Below are 15,726 nucleotides of genomic sequence, written 5' to 3'. Positions count from 1 at the left end.
CCACAGGTCTATGAGATACCAGACCCGTCAATGTGAAGAAATTAGAGGTCTAGGAGAAACCAAGCCAAAGAAACTGATCAACCTATGGTCCAAGAGAATGCAAAAACCCTAGTTCTGTGAGATGCCTGGTCAAGTAAATGTTAAGCAACTTAAGGTCTGGGAGAGAGCCTGCAGAGGGTATTTAGGTTTTGGTACCTGTGCTTATATTTAAATACATTTTAATACAAATGATTATCAGCATTATTTTTGTTTGAAGCCAACAATGTCATTTTCCTGTTTTCTTTCTCCCTTTTGCCATTCACATGTTTCTTTACTACTTATTAATGCCTTGCTGGTTGTGTTTGGATTTTTTCTAATTGTAAAATGGTGACATTTCACATATATATTATCACAATGTTTTTTGTGCTGATGACAAGGTCGTCTGAAGACAGACCCGATCCGAAATGCATTGTCAGACCATATAATTTAATGCACGGCCCTCCCCTGTTTCGAGAAGTTAATTCTGTCCAATTGTATTTATATGTTGAGTCACATGTGATTAGTGTTGTGATTTACTTCCTACTGAAACTCTTCACATTTGAACAGCCTTTTGGCTGACTGGTTGAGCACTAAGCTTCTCAGGACGTTTGTCTTAGGTTTTCGTATGCAAGGATTTTATTTCTACATTAAATAACATGTAAAAAATCATATTTATGTAGTGAATGTGACAAGAAGACTATTCTCGTCACTCTCCTTCAAATTCCAGACAAAATCTACCCACCTGCCAATTAGATACTTACAAAGGCAAACTGACACCTTTACAACGTCAGCCAGGGTACAACCAACTGACAGGACCACAACATACATGCTTTGATTTTAACATGTTGTACTCTTCTATAATTCACATAGGCCTGTACAGTGATGCTACAATGTAATATTTATTGCATTTCCTCAATTTTCAAAAACAGATGCTAGATTAAATTATGTGGCGAGTACATGACTACAGTATCAAAAGCGGTGTGCTCAGGATCCTGCCGGGGCTAGCCAGTCTTTCCTACTACCTGAGAAGCAATTATGACAATATACAAAAGGAAAAACCCAAACCAAGTATCCAAGACAACAAACTGTCTCCCTCATAAATCATAAAACATTATCCTGAAAAAAATGGGTAAGCTCCACATGTATCAAAAATAATATTGATACTTTAATGTTACAGGTATCCAAAATATACTGCACTGATATCTAGTACATATTAAACATACAAACAGCAAAAATCAATGGATGACTATGATCTTTTATGTGTTCATATTTAGATAAACACTGTGGGTAATCTCTCCAGGCAGTGGAAGTTCATCTTTAACTTTTGCTGACTATGTCCATTCATCATGATGCCCTCTCAGATCCCTTATTAGGTAAATACCTCTTACTGTGGTTGCATTTCATAGGACACAGACTGTATGCGCTAACCTTGTTGAAGAAATTACAATCTTTATGAAACAATATAGTAAAATATACCCTGCTTTATTGTTTGGATTGCAGAATAGCCGATTGTAGTGGCATTTATTGAAGAAATCTCCACATTCAAAGTGAAGATTTTGGTGAATCTAGATCCTTTGATCTGTACCATGGACAAATTGCCAGGCACTTACACATGTTTGTTGTATAATGGGATAAGCTCCAAGTATCAGGATAACATGTAAATGAGAATTCTATGAGTTATCTAATTTAAGACGTATCTCTCTTTCTTTGTTTTTAGCCAATGAAGTTTTTGGCACTTCATCTGAATTTTGAAAGAACATACGCCTTCCTTCATCTCTTGCGACCCCGGAGGAATGTCCTGTATTTATTGTACACCATTAGGACAGAAACACGTCAGGCTTTTTTTTTTAGATTTTTTTATTAATATTTAACTGTGTTGAGGCCCTAAGAGCTTTCAGTTTTAATGACTGTTTAGGGCTATGCATGGTTTTGGTTTCCATATGAAAGTGCCCTTTTGATTTTTGCTGTTTGATGTACTAGATATTAATGCAGTATCCTTTGTATACCTGTCACATTAAAGTATCGATATTATTTTTGATACATGTGGAACTTATGCAGCCTCTTAAATATTCCATATAGGCTGCAATTTCCTGGTACCACCAATTCCTTGGAGTCATGCAGCTATTCATCCAGCGCCTAGAAACAAACTGATGCTGCACACTATATATATCTATTCACATTAATACATCAATGTATATTTTTTCACTGATGTCCTGTCCTGACACCACTGGGTGGATTTTACTCCCAATTACATTTCTGGGATTAACACTAGGATATGGTAGAGAAGATGGGTTGAGTTCCGTCAAGAAGCCATGTGGACTCAATAGAGGAAGGAACTTGTAGGTCAAATGAGAACAGGTTAATTTATTTTTTACACAGGTGGTCAACTCAATGTTGGTCAGAATCGCAAACTAAAAGAAAAGCCTACTTCTACCGGCTTCAAAAGATTTCCCATAAGGCTCTGTGGATTTCTTCCTAGTGTCACCCACACTATAAGGATGCAAGGCTTTTGACAATGCACTACTATTATCAACACAGACTGGTGGATGGCTGATGGGAAATGAACAGTGCCTTTGTATTATCATTTGTGTGCTCTATCTGAACTACCTGTAAGTCACCCTATTCAGTAAAATGTTCCCATGGGGAAGGTGGGTTGGGATATTCCTGCGCTATTTTTCTCCACTTATGGCTAGAGTGTTAGACATTACCCCCCAAAAATGTCTCAAGCTTTTCATTTTACCCACATAGATACAACACCAACAATCTCCTCCAAACCTACCAATCCGGGTTCGGACCCAGATGCAGCACGGAGACAGCGACCATAAAAGGTGGTCTACAACGCCCTCAACATCCTTGACGGCGGTCACCCCTACCGCCCCTACTCGACATTTCGGCAACTTTCAACACAGTAGACCACCAGGCGCTTACGGACACCCTACAACAGCGCATGGGGATCGGCAACCTTGTCCTACACTGGTTCAAGTCCTACCTCACGAACCGCCAGCAGTTTGTTCAGATGGACTTCTCTAGATCGCCAATACTACCCGTCACTTGTTGAGTGCTGCAGGGTTCCATCCTCTCCCCAGTGAACTTCAATCTATCCATGGAGCCGCTGGGAGCCCCCCTAGCCACACACAACATCCAAATCCATCAATACGCCGATGACACACAGCTATACCTCAAGATCGACTCCATTAATTTATTTTGATTTATTTATTGAACATTTGTATGGCGCCTATACAGCAGAACGTGTTTCCAGGCACCACAATACTAAGGCGGTAGGGGGAACAGGGGGAGGACAAAAACTGCTAACGGTCCTACTAGGCCTTGTGACATTCAGATTGTGCAAGTTAACCAAACATGAAGTGCAGGCGGTGGGGAAGGACAGGGCGAACGGAAGGTAGCGGGTAGGGGCAGAGTACAGAAGTAGGGGGGGGCAGTGTCTGGTTAAGTGCTACAGGGAGCCTGGAGGGCAAGTGCGCTAGGGGAACAGGATAAGGGTCAGATAGTAAGGGTGGGGGGGGTGGACCAGACTCGGTAGTAAAGTCAGGGAAGGGTGCCCGAAGGCAAGTGCTAGTAGGGAGGTGCTGAAGCAGACTGGTCGAGGGTGGCCTGGGCAATGTATGACTCCGAAGGACCAAGTGGCCAGTTGCAACAGAAGGGGGGAATTAGCAAGGAAGGGGGAGAGGGAAGGAGGAGGAGAAGATGAAGGTCTTGAGAAGCTTCCGGAACTTGAGGAGATCCGGCTCAAGTCTGAGAGAGGCATGGAGGCTATTCCAGAGGGAAGCTCCTGCCGAAGAAAGATCTACCCCACACTATCTACTTGGAGAAACATCTGACCTGCAGAGAATTAGAGCTAGATGACAAGGACAGAAGGGCTCTAGCAGGGAGGTATTTAGGGAGAGAACGTTGGATGTAGCGTGTTCCCAGGCCCCAGAAAGCCCTGTGGACGATGCAGAGGGTCATGAATTTGATCCTTGCAGCCATCGGAAGCCAGCTGAGAGATTTTAGGACTGGAGAGATACTGTCCCTCGGCTTGACGCTAAGGTTAAGTCTTTCAGTCCTATTCTGGATTAGTTGAAGAGGGCGGAGGGAGGAAAGAGGCAGATTGAGGAGGAAGCTGTTGCAGTAGCCCAGCCTGGAGAGAACCAGGTTCTGGGGGAGGGAGAGGAAGGGGAGAAAGCCTCTGAGGAAGGGATGCTGAAAGTGAGCCTTCTTGACAAGATCAGCAATATGAGGAGAGAAGGAGTGAGAGGAGTGAAGATGTCTCCCAGGTTTATTGCCTCACAAGGGGGTGAGGGTAGTGGGCCCAAGCAAAGCGGCCAGAGAGAGAAGGGGAGAATGAGTGGAGAGGGCTGGGGGTGTGGATGCGGGGGGGGGGGGGGAGGAGAGATTTCCAGTTAGAAGGATCTCGGGTTTGCTGGCGTTAAGACAGAGATCATTGGAAGAGCAACATGCCTGGATAGCAGTCAGACTATCGGGAATGTGAGAGGCGGGAGAGGAGGTAGAGGAGGGAAGCTTTAAGAAGAGCTGAGTGTCACCCGCATAACAGTGGAAGTTAGGAAAGAAGGTGGAGATCAAGTGGGCCAGAGGGGCAAGATAAATGTTGAAAAGCCATGGCGATAGGATAGAGCCCTGAGGGACGCTGCAGGTAGAGAGTGAGGTAGAGGAGAGAAAATGGCCCATTTGAACCTTGGAGGGCCAATTCGAAAAGGAACGAGATCAACCATGCCATTGCCCGATCCGTGATGCCCAGAGTATCACAGAGTCGATTTAAGAGGGTGGAATGATTGACTATGTCAAAGGCAGAGGACAGATCAAGGAGGATTAGAACAAAAGGGGAGTTGGAGTCAGGGTTGGAGAGCAGGTCATCACGGGTGTTCAGGAGAACAGTTTCCGTGCCTCTGAAGCCAGATTGGTGGTCATGGAGGCAGCCAATAGATTTGGTGTGAAGGATTAATTGGGACATGGCCAGATTCTCCAAACGTTTGCCCAAGAAGGGGGTAGTGGAGACAGGGCAGTAGTTAGCCATGGAGAAAGGGTCCACAGGCGAAGTTTTTGGGAGGGGGTGCCCAAGGGAGTGCCTAAGAGGTAATGGGAAGGAGCCAGTGGCAAAAGAGTGATTGCATAACTCAGCTAAAGTGGGAGCAAGGGCAGCAATATTGTCCTTGATAGTTCCATAGGAGCAGGGAGACACCTGTTTGCAGGAGACTTTCACAGAGCAAACAGTCTTGGTAACCTCATCCGGTGCTATGGGTGAGAGGGACGAGAATAGGACGGATGGAGAGAGAGGGGCCGAAGGAGGCCTAAGTGCAGGTGAAGGAGGGAGGGAAGTTGAGGAAAGAGGACAGGGTGTCCTGAGTTTTGGTTTTATAGTGTGAGGTCAAAGCCGTGCAGAGGGCCTGGGAGGAAGAGTTGAAGTAGAGACTGCAGTGGGATTGGCTAGTTCCTTACAGATTTATTAAAGTTCAGCCTTATTGTTGGTGGCTACAGAGATGCAGGCTTGAATATGGGCCTGCTTCTTGGTTCATATGGAGAGTCTATAGTGCCTTTGGAGCAGGCGACAGGCCAGTTTCTCAGAGGATGTTCGAGATGCCAACCACTTTTTTTCCGCAACTCTGCACTTGCTTTTCAGTGAGGCTAGGACGGAATCATACCAACTGTTGCACTTGGAGGCAGGCTTCTTGCAGATCCTCATGGCAGGGGCAAGGATGTCAAAGGTGTTGGAAATTGAGAGATGGATGTTAGCAAGGACTGAGTCAGAGTGAGAGTCAATCGCAGGAGTGGAGAAGGAAATAAAAGAGGAAGCAAAGGCGGCAACTGACAAACGCTTCATCAGTCGGATGACAGAGAAGGAGGCTGGCAGTGTGGGTAGAGGCTTAGCCAGGGAGCCGAGTAGCTTCAGATGAGAAGAGAGAATAGAATGATCAGACCAAGAGAGAAGTGTGCTGAGAGGGTTAGATAGAGAGAGGTCAGCTGAGATGAGCATATCCAGAGTGTGCCTGGCTGAGTGAGTGGGGGGGCCAGAATGAAGAATGGTGAGGGAGAAGGAGTTGCAGAGGTAGCGGAAGGGTAAGGCCGTATCAGAAGAGTCAACATGAATATTGAAATCTCCAAGGAGGAGCTTAGAGGTAGAGATCAGAAGAGAAGCAGTAAGGTTGGTCCACTCTGATAGAAAGAGGGTGACCAGTCCAGGGGTCCTGTAGATGGTAGCGAGAGCGATCGACAGGGTAGGAGAGATGCAGAGCTTGCAGGCAAGACATTCAAAGGAGGAGTAGGGTTAAATGGGTATGACAGAGACAGGGATCCATTCAGGGAACACAAGGGCCACTCCACCTCCAGGCCGGTTAGGCCTGGACTTGAGGATCTTATAACCCTCAGCAAGAAAAGTATCAAATGCAGTGACAGAGCTGGCATTGAACCAAGGTCAAAGTCTTCAAGGATGTGACAGCGGAGCAAGAATTGAGGGAGGCTAAGTGAAGCTGGTTGCCTCCTTTAAAGCTTTTCGGAGGGGAGTAGGGGTTCAGGGTTGAGGTACCACCCCTGGAGGGGAGGAGGACAAAGGCGGGTGGAAGACAGAGGAGTGGCAGGAGAAGGGAGGACGTTAATGAGAGACGGGAGCCACCTATCAAGAAGGAGGAGGTTGGGCTGAGAGCCCTGGGCCATGATCGTGCCATTCAAGCAGGCATTGATGATGCACCTGGATGATGGGAAGCATGCCAAGAGCACTTCCCATCTAGTTCCACCATTAATGGCTGAAGAAGAGAAAGAGAAGATGATAGAAGCCATATGGGGAGTCCATAGGTCAGGGGAGGGAATGACAAAGAGAATGTCCATAATAGTCTGCCTGGAGAGAGCATTGACATAGGTGTCAGCAATGGGCAGACCTGGGTTTGAGATCAGGAGACCGAAAGAGAGGGAGAATGGGTAAAGGAGTAGCAGTTAGAATAGATAGGCTTAGATGGAGAGCACCATAGGGAGGTGGGGGCAGAAGGATGCCCAGGGGTGTAGGACAAAAAGGATAGCCACACAGTGCACGAAGGGCAGCCTAGAAGTCAAGCAGATGAGGTAGATTCAAGCAAAGCAATGCAGTGTAACTATAAAAACACATCTGAATTCAGGCCAAACACTCCAAAGCAGGTTTAAACCCAGGATTCAGGCAATGCAGTAAAATGTGGGTTTAAAAACACATCTAAATTCGAGATTCAGGCAAAACACTCCAAAGCAGGTTTAAAAACACATCTAAATTCGAGATTCAGGCAGGGCACTAAAGTGTAGGTTTAAAAAGCGTCTACATTCGAGATGCAGGCAATACACTAAAATGTAGAAAAAAACATTCAGAGTGCAGGTTTAAAATCATAAGGACCTCCATAGGCTCTAAACCTGCCTCTCGCTGATCCAGTCTTGGCTGTCCAATGCATACTTGAAACTGAACCTCTCCAAGACCGAAATCCTACCCCTCACCAACAACACCGAACACACTGAACACCTAGACATACAGACCTGGCTATCAACCATGAACTCTGAGGGCTTCACAGCAGAGCTCACCTCCTCTGCCAAATCCCTAAGGGTTCCACATCGACAAACACCTCTCCTTGAAGACTCACATAGCTAAGAAAACTCAGACATCTTGGTATTTGCTCTCCCTCCTGCGGAAAGTCAAGCCCTTCCTTCCTCCGGACAGCTTTACATCCACCGTTTAAGCACTGGTCTTACCCCACCTGGATGGGGGCAATGCACTCCCCAAAGGCCTTCCGTTGTCTGCCCTTGTGCCCCTAAGAAGTGTCCTACACGCGGCTGCACGCCTCATCATGGGTCTACGCAGATACAACCACAACACCCCGGCCCTCATCGACCTTCACTGGCTCCCACTGCATGCACCTTCAAGTCTTGCTGTGCCATCTATAAGGCAATTGCCCCCCAGTCACCCAGCTACCTCGCAGAGAAACTCAGCATCTCCGGCGGATTGCGCACCACCAGAAGCCAGCCCACCACCAGAAGCCAGGACACATGCAGAATTGAAATCCGCAACTGCAAAAAGGAAAGTACCAGAAAACAAGCCTTCTCTGCCTACGCCCCAAGACTATGGAACCTCCCCGCCGTCAGCATCGGACTTACTTCCGAGCTCCTATAATTCAGAAAAGAACTCAAGACCCACCTCTTCAAGGAATATCTCCTCCTCAATACCTAGGCCATCACGTCACCCTTCGCACCACCTGATTCGCTAGACGATGCCCGCCCCTTTTGTCCCCGCTACCTGGTACAGCTGAACCCCTACTCTGTGCCCATCTGTATCCTACCCCCGCTGTATATCTGTTCTGTTGTTACCTGTGAAAAGCGATCTGCTATGCATCTGTACTGTTGTATACCTCTGTAAAGCACTCCATTGTGCATCTGTATTTTTGTATACATCTGTAAAGCACTTTGTTGCTTCTCGAAGCTAGGTCCACGCTCAATAAATACAACAACAACAACAGCTTCTCGGCCTAACAAACAATTTGGAACACAACCAAGCCCCAGACCTACACTGTCAGTGGAGTGCTGTAAACAACTTGCCTTAACTCCATGAGCAGGTCTTTCAGTAAACTGATTTAATCCCCCTATGGATCCACGCTGCCATCTTTAAGTAAAAGACTAACTTCAGCTTTGACAGGGAAAGGTGGAAAAAGCAGATTGTCCAGTTAACTACCTGAAGAGACCAGCCAAGATGGCCTTAGTCTCGTACAGTGCAAAAGTAATCCAGATATGACATTTAGTAGGAATTCAGTGCTGTCAGGCAGCTAGGTTAAGGGCACTGCACTTCGAGATCACATACCCTCATGCCAGTGTCCTCTGTCCAACCCAACATACCCATCAGCTGAAGCAAGGCATTCATGGCTGAGGTGTGGGAATTAATACTATATTCTAAAGGGCATTACTAAGGCTGCCCTCCATCCTTTTTCAGCTCCTAGAAAGGACATGAGGCTATAGAAATACTTGATAATAATAGGACTTGAACAGAAAGCCTACACAAAGCTCTAGAGATGACAAATAGAACAGGACTTGTGATATAGAGGTCAAACATTGCTTCTTTCTGCCTTGGAAGTACAGAAACATTTAGCTTTAAAATGTTGCAATACTTGAATACTAACTGCACACAACCTGGGAAACTGCCTCCAACGCCTAGTTTACTGAAACCAGCATCACCTTTACTGAAGAACTGTATTCCACCAATCCAAACACTTCAGAAAGACAACCCAGCTGCTTTTTGGATATTTGTAAGGCCAGAATCTTCAATTGTATAACACCTGGGAGCAGACAGGTGCTCTGAAGTGGCTAAAATTAATGTATTGAAATGTTTTGTAAAGTGTCCACATGCCACCTTGTCAAAACTCTGCAGCGCTTGACAGATATAACTTACAAACACCAAAACAAATAAATCAGCCATCACAGAATGCCCAGAATAAATAACCCATGTACATGCAGAGAATGTGGACAGTTTCTAAATGTCCAGTCAAGCCCAGACACCAAAAACAAGGCATGCCTGTGCTGAATGTGCTAGTTCCTTATGAAGCCTGCTCATGCATGGGAAATACACGCCGTAGATATTCTGATTTTGATTAGAATCAGCCCTGAGGAGGCCTCTAACATGGAGAGCAAGACTTTGGCATGTAAGGGCCCGGCAATGCTATTAGAATAAGGGCTTAACGTCCCACAGCACATACCCCTCCCAAAGGAGCTCACCTGTCGCTTGAGTGACACTAGTTGAGAGTCGAGATGTCGCAGACTGAGTGAAGACAGGTCAGGGCTTGTAGAGATGGCGCTAATGTCAGCAGGGTTTAGGTACATGCCCTTGGGGGGCCGCCGTCGAGAACGCAGCGGGTGATGCCGGTACTGTGACACCTGAGACTCCTTTTTTATTGGCCCAGCCTTCAAGGTCTCCTGTTTTTCTTCACTGGGCTCCTAAAAATGTGGACAAGCACAGACAGAGGAAAGAAGAAATAGGAAGAGGGGATGCGTAGAATAAGAGAGAGGAGGGAAATAAATAGATGAATAAAGATAGAGCAAGGAGGATAAGGGCAGGCAACAGGGAGGAGGAAGAGGGATGACAAAATGAAGAAAGAGTAAGCACGGTATGATAAAATCATTGGGCTTCCAGAAGAGCCTTCCTCAAGAATCTGACGAGTCAACTGCAAACAAAAGAGGAGTTCATTCTGTCCTCCAAAATCGCAGCATCTCCATAATGATTGGAAAACTGTTGTTCAACCATTCATTATCAAAGAGCCGCTGGAGCAATGTAGGCTCCTCCGAGTCAGTGTCCAGCAGCAATGATGTCCTGAACCTGACCTGCCTGCTCTGCTGCACCGTCATTCTCAGGTGGGTAGAGACGTCAGGCCAAACAGACTGCTCCATCTATGATTAGCCACATGCAGTGCATGCTCATTTGCCTGTTTGTGGCGGAACATTATGCTTGCCCGGTCACAGTCTAGCATGTACAGTATGTGCATCTTCACAGTCAGCGCTGCCTGCAACAGAAAGAATGTAGAAAGCCTTGGAGGTGCTGAAATGCTACTACACCTGTACAAGCAAACATGTCCATCCACCATCAGTAAAGCAGGGAGTTTCTGTTGGCCCCCCTAGGATGCAGAACGCAGGGAATGGAATTATGTACACCTCTCCACGCACTGTGAGGGAGTCCTACTGTCCTACTGGTATGGAACCATCACCAGAAGTGCGGTGCGAGCTTAAGCAGCAGGTAAGTGACTTATGTGAAGTGCCACATTCAATATGAGGGTAATGTGATGGGTGCGGGCACAGAGTAATTTTTTTAGGGACAGATGAAAGAGGAGTGGGGCATCTTCTATCTTCTAGGGGCAATGAGATGGGACGTCTTGTTGAGGCAATGTGAACGTGGCATGTGACATCATTTAGGGGCAATGTGAAATGGGATTGAAATTCTTCTGCAGACATTGTCATACATAGAACGGGTAAAGTGAAAGTGGTGGGATGCATCTTCCTTAACAATGCAAAGGAGTTTTGGGCATCCTCTTGGGATAATGGCCAACATTCTGGGAAAACGAGGCATTGGGCATGACATGGAACTAGAAAGAAAGGGCCATGGCCATGTGAACTGGGCATGGGGTATCCTCTGGTGGAAACGTGATGGGGCATCAGTCAATATAACTGTGTAAATGTCAGGAGCATGAGTGAATGGAAGAGGCACAAGATATCCTTTGGGGACAATGTAAGGGTTGTCTGTATTTTCTGAGGCACGGGCAAGTAGCATGACATGGGTCTAACCTAGGCAAGACAGGCATGGATTATTACAATTTGACAATTTGGTAACCAGCATGAATGTACTTAACTGAGGCAACGCTGTGACTGTTGAAACTGCCATGACACTGACAATATGTGATTAACTGCCACAGTTTGAAACTGGCCTGGCAATGTAGCAATTGGCATGGTAATGTTGTAACTGACAAGTTCGTAAAATGTCTGAACATATTTGAGGGCAAGTTGGCACACTTAACATGTTATACCATTAACAGCGTTCTGGCATATTTGAGAAAGGCCACGAAACTAGGGAAAAACCTTGGATTGTTTCAGCAACACTCAGAAAAACACTGAAAGTAAAAACATAATAAAGTAACCTGGTACGTAGTTTCAGCAGCCTTTCAGCCAATCTCGATTGGATTTTATTAACTAGCACAGGAACAACGATGTGCATTACATCTCCTGGCGCAATATTTGAAACGGGTATAATTTGTACTGGCACATGCTTTAGGATTGGCATTTTTCAATGTGATCATGGAAAACTGTCTGCCACGGTGTTGTTGATGCACAGCAAAATATACTGGACGAAACTGCCTGTATCCAGCATCTGCCTGGTGTTCTGTGGAAGCATGCGTCCGTGTACTGTTAGTTACCCAACATTTACTGTAATAGAATGTCTCATGCGCTCACCAATGGCTTTTTATCTAACTATTCAGCAAACTCTGCAGTAAAATGCAGCACTTCAATCCATCATTTTAAAACAGTTCAGGAGGTTGGTGGTGGGGGAGGAAACCCTCTGAAATGCCCTGATGGGAGTTCAGCTATCAATTCCGAGGACAATATTGACATCCAACCACTTTCTAAATGCAATGCACCAGGCAACAGTGCCATGCTGCGATCAGCTTCAAGAACAATCATTTCTTGGGAACAAATAGTTCTTGGGACCAAGTTGGGTCTACACGCCCAATCATCTTGGCCTCCTAGAGGTGCACAGTTCCGTGTGCAACCGACTATCCCTGGCAAGGAGATACACCACTAATACATGCCAGAACCTCATTTCAGCCACAAGGCTATCCCATTAATCAGCAATGAGCTATGGTCGCCAGTCTGCTATCAATCCCCACCTTACCTCCTTTTTTGAATCCATGGGATCAATTTCTGTGTCCAGCACTTTCTTAACCTCATCAAACTCCTCAGGACTGGAAGGAAAGAATAATCTGTTTGAATGAATTGTATTCCACACAACATGACATAACATCACTCACCCTCATGCTTTCATTTCCCTGTCTGTTGTGAGTTAGGTCTACGTTTTTGTCTCCCTGACTTCACCCACTCTTTCCCCTTTTCCATTCTCCTTGGCCCCTTTTCTTTAGTTGCCACCCTGGCCCGGGTCACAATTCGCCTGTACACAGACATGGCCTGGTGCTTTAACACCACCTTCGTGGTAATATGCGTGTATAAAGGAGGAATAACATAATATAACTGTACACCAAGCCTAGCGGTGCCAACCACATTGGAAAACAACAGACATACCTTTCTTCCTTTTTGGCCATGAGCTTGCGTGCCTGCCTGTCCATCACGCTCGTCCGCATCCGGGTCTTTTTCCAAGAGTAATAATACTTCACCAGACTCGGTATTACCTTGTCAGGCAGCTGGAAAAATAGATCATAATCTTGAAGTGGTTGGTGTACAGATACTGTTAAATCACCTTTCCTTGCATGTAAATTATGGACTTTGCTGCTCCCCAACGATTAACTTCAGGGCTAGAACCCCCACGCCCCACGCACACACACACACCTCTACCCACATCACCCCTGTTATTTCACAAGTGGAATCACACCTCCCGGATCAAAGTTTTGTTGGACTTTTAAAAAGAAACAGGCATGGATAGAGATAGAAACAGTGGAAGAGCGGGAGGAAAGAAGGAAACATAAGATTACATGGATGCAGAGACTGATGGTTACTGTGGAGTGTTTGAACATGGAGGAGGAGAAATTGGGGTAATGAGTGGGAGGGACAAACATGCAGAATGGATATATGAGGTCATGGAAAGATGCTGGTAATTTGGTTGGTGGGTGTGGGGAGAATGGCCTGGTAGAGATGCACGTTGGAGATCTGATTGACAGGGTTTATGGGAGGGAAAACCAAAAAGATATGGTGAACCATGGGAGATGAAGGATTGGAAAAGTGGGTGAGTGGCTAGGGAAAGGAAGCCAAATGGGGAAAAATAATATGTACCTCAGCGAGCTGGGTGAGTCCGGTTGGAGAGAATGAAAAGGCTGATCTGTTTGAGTGTTTGGGGGAAAAGGATGGATGGTTGAGGGAAGAAGTAGGTAGAGAAAAGAATGTAGCAGGGAAGGGTGATGCGGATGGTCTAGATGGAGAGGATGATGGACATGTTAGGGTGATAATGGACCAGGAGGAGTTAGGATCAAAGGGGGGCTGTGGTTATGGCCTCTGATGGGATTGTCACTGAAGTTGGTGACCTTTGTTCAGGAAGTGCTGGGAAGGATACTCGACTAGTGAGGGCAGGAAAAGGTTACTCGGAACCACTTACCATCTGCTGGATGCGCTGGAAACTCTTGCCATGAAAGCTGAAGGCCTGCTCGAAGAGCACCTTGTCCTCCACAGTCCACTCATCTGGGAATGGAGTGAAGTTTGCCAAGTCTGCCAGAGACCGCTCTACGTCGTGTTTGTGCCACAAAAGCATCCCCAGGGCCTGTTGGCAGAACAACAAATTAATACAACTGCTTGTCTCCACTCAAACCTTAAGATAACCTTTTCCGTCCACTAAGACAGTTACAGAAAATCCTTCGGCAAAGAAATAACCCACCAAGGAGAGCTCAACAATTCCCTCTGTCACCAAAGAAATAAAAACAACTGGCACCATTATCTCAAAATCTTAGGCCTCACAGAATCAAAAAGCCTCAACCCACCCAAGACATCCATCAGGGAATTCTGACTGAAGCCACAAAAATGGAGCTATCCATCAGAGAACCAACAATCCCGTAGCTAGCCACTGCCGTTTACACATCACAAAAATGTACGACACTGGCTGCATGAACAAAAGGGCACCAACTTCAGTGATGATCCCAGCAGAGCCCATAAACACAGCCAGGCCGTTAATGGTACCCTGTTGCCATCACTACAGACAGCACATATCAAACTACCAAGACCAAAATCTAACTTAAAACCAACAAAGACGTTACCAACCAGCCAGCATTAACCTAACTGTGAAAACCTGTGATCGCTTCAAAGTAAACCCAGCACTAAACTAAGCAACAACCACAGTTATACACCAAAAAAGCACCAACACTACAGCTGTTACCACCGATGACGGCTCCATAAGACTCAGCCATTATCTGGGATTGCACTAACCTTGAACAATAACCTCAATTTAAGTCCCTATGATCGGCAGAATCTCTACCGCCATAACCACAGACTGCGACAACCTTACCACTGGCCCAAGAGCTAAACCTATAACAACCCTCAAAAAGCGCGATCCACAACGCTATAGAAACACATCCCGAACCAGTAGCAACGTTGCAGCTATATCCAAAGCAACACAATCCTATAATCAGCTCATAAACATTATCCATCATGAGTCAACATCGCAAACATACAACGATAACCAGTGGGATCCCTAGAGCAAGTTGGAACCAAGGCTGTAATCACAGAGCACTAATCTTTAACCAATATCATGCTAGAACCATCAGCAAAGTAAAGGTTCCTTGCTGAAGTGACTACCGTGCTCCAAGTCCCTTTCCCTCTACAGTTTGGGGGTGTCTGTCCCATTGGGGTGGAATTGGCAACATTCCCACAGCAAACATTCAAAACGTACATTTTGGGATTGGAGTGCAGACATGGGGCACGGTCCCGGCATACACTGACTCCACCCACAGCAATGCCTGCCAGATTCAGTGTTCTCACACGTTTAAGGTGGGTAGTGGGCAGGAGTATGAAAGAAAGGGCATTTTGGACTAGGAGTACAGCAGCCAAAACAGTAACTTTACTACTCGAACGTCCTGCCCCCTTTCCTCTACATTTATGGGAGAATACCAAGCTGCAAACCCCAGGGAGGAAGGAACCCAATGAAGCAAAAAGGTACTGGAGGACAGCCTGTCCACATCTAGTGTCTGATATAGTACTCATGTCAAGGCAGTAAGGCTTATAAAATGTAGAGGGGGAAGACCATATGCCCCTTTTGGTAAGAATATCCCAGAGAATTAATCTCTGCAATATAAATGCAGCAGGCTGTGCCCTAACGTCCTGAGCACCTTGGGGGGGGGGGGGGGGGGGGTTGGGCTTTTGAATGTAGGGAGTAGGATTCCGAGATACAAAAAACAATCCAATGCGCAGTTCACATTTTCAACACCTTGCTGCCACACACAAACACACTTGCCTGGTTTCTGGGATGACTGCGACTTTCCTCTTCCAGCACAGCTGCTCCTGTCA

At 46.1% G+C, this 15,726-nt stretch overlaps 1 protein-coding gene across 3 annotated transcripts in view; it reads right to left on the bottom strand.

Moving 5' to 3' along the window:
• The window catches only part of RCOR2 (REST corepressor 2), a 265,979-nt gene that overhangs the window by 67,769 nt on the left and 182,484 nt on the right, over positions 1-15,726 (bottom strand). For all 3 annotated transcript variants that reach the window (XM_069645118.1, XM_069645119.1, XM_069645117.1), the window contains exons 6-9: positions 13,829-13,990; positions 12,805-12,923; positions 12,401-12,470; positions 9,742-9,960 (exon numbers count right to left, since the gene is read on the bottom strand). In XM_069645118.1, the coding sequence (XP_069501219.1) occupies positions 9,742-9,960; positions 12,401-12,470; positions 12,805-12,923; positions 13,829-13,990 (570 nt within the window). The remainder of the gene's footprint in view (positions 1-9,741; positions 9,961-12,400; positions 12,471-12,804; positions 12,924-13,828; positions 13,991-15,726) is intronic.

Source organism: Ambystoma mexicanum, chromosome 2p (assembly GCF_040938575.1).
Source record: "Ambystoma mexicanum isolate Mex_15411 chromosome 2p, UKY_AmexF1_1, whole genome shotgun sequence".
Lineage (NCBI taxonomy): Eukaryota > Metazoa > Chordata > Amphibia > Caudata > Ambystomatidae > Ambystoma > Ambystoma mexicanum.
Note: the sequence above shows the minus strand (reverse complement) of the source record. Positions and strands in the feature narration are given on the sequence as shown.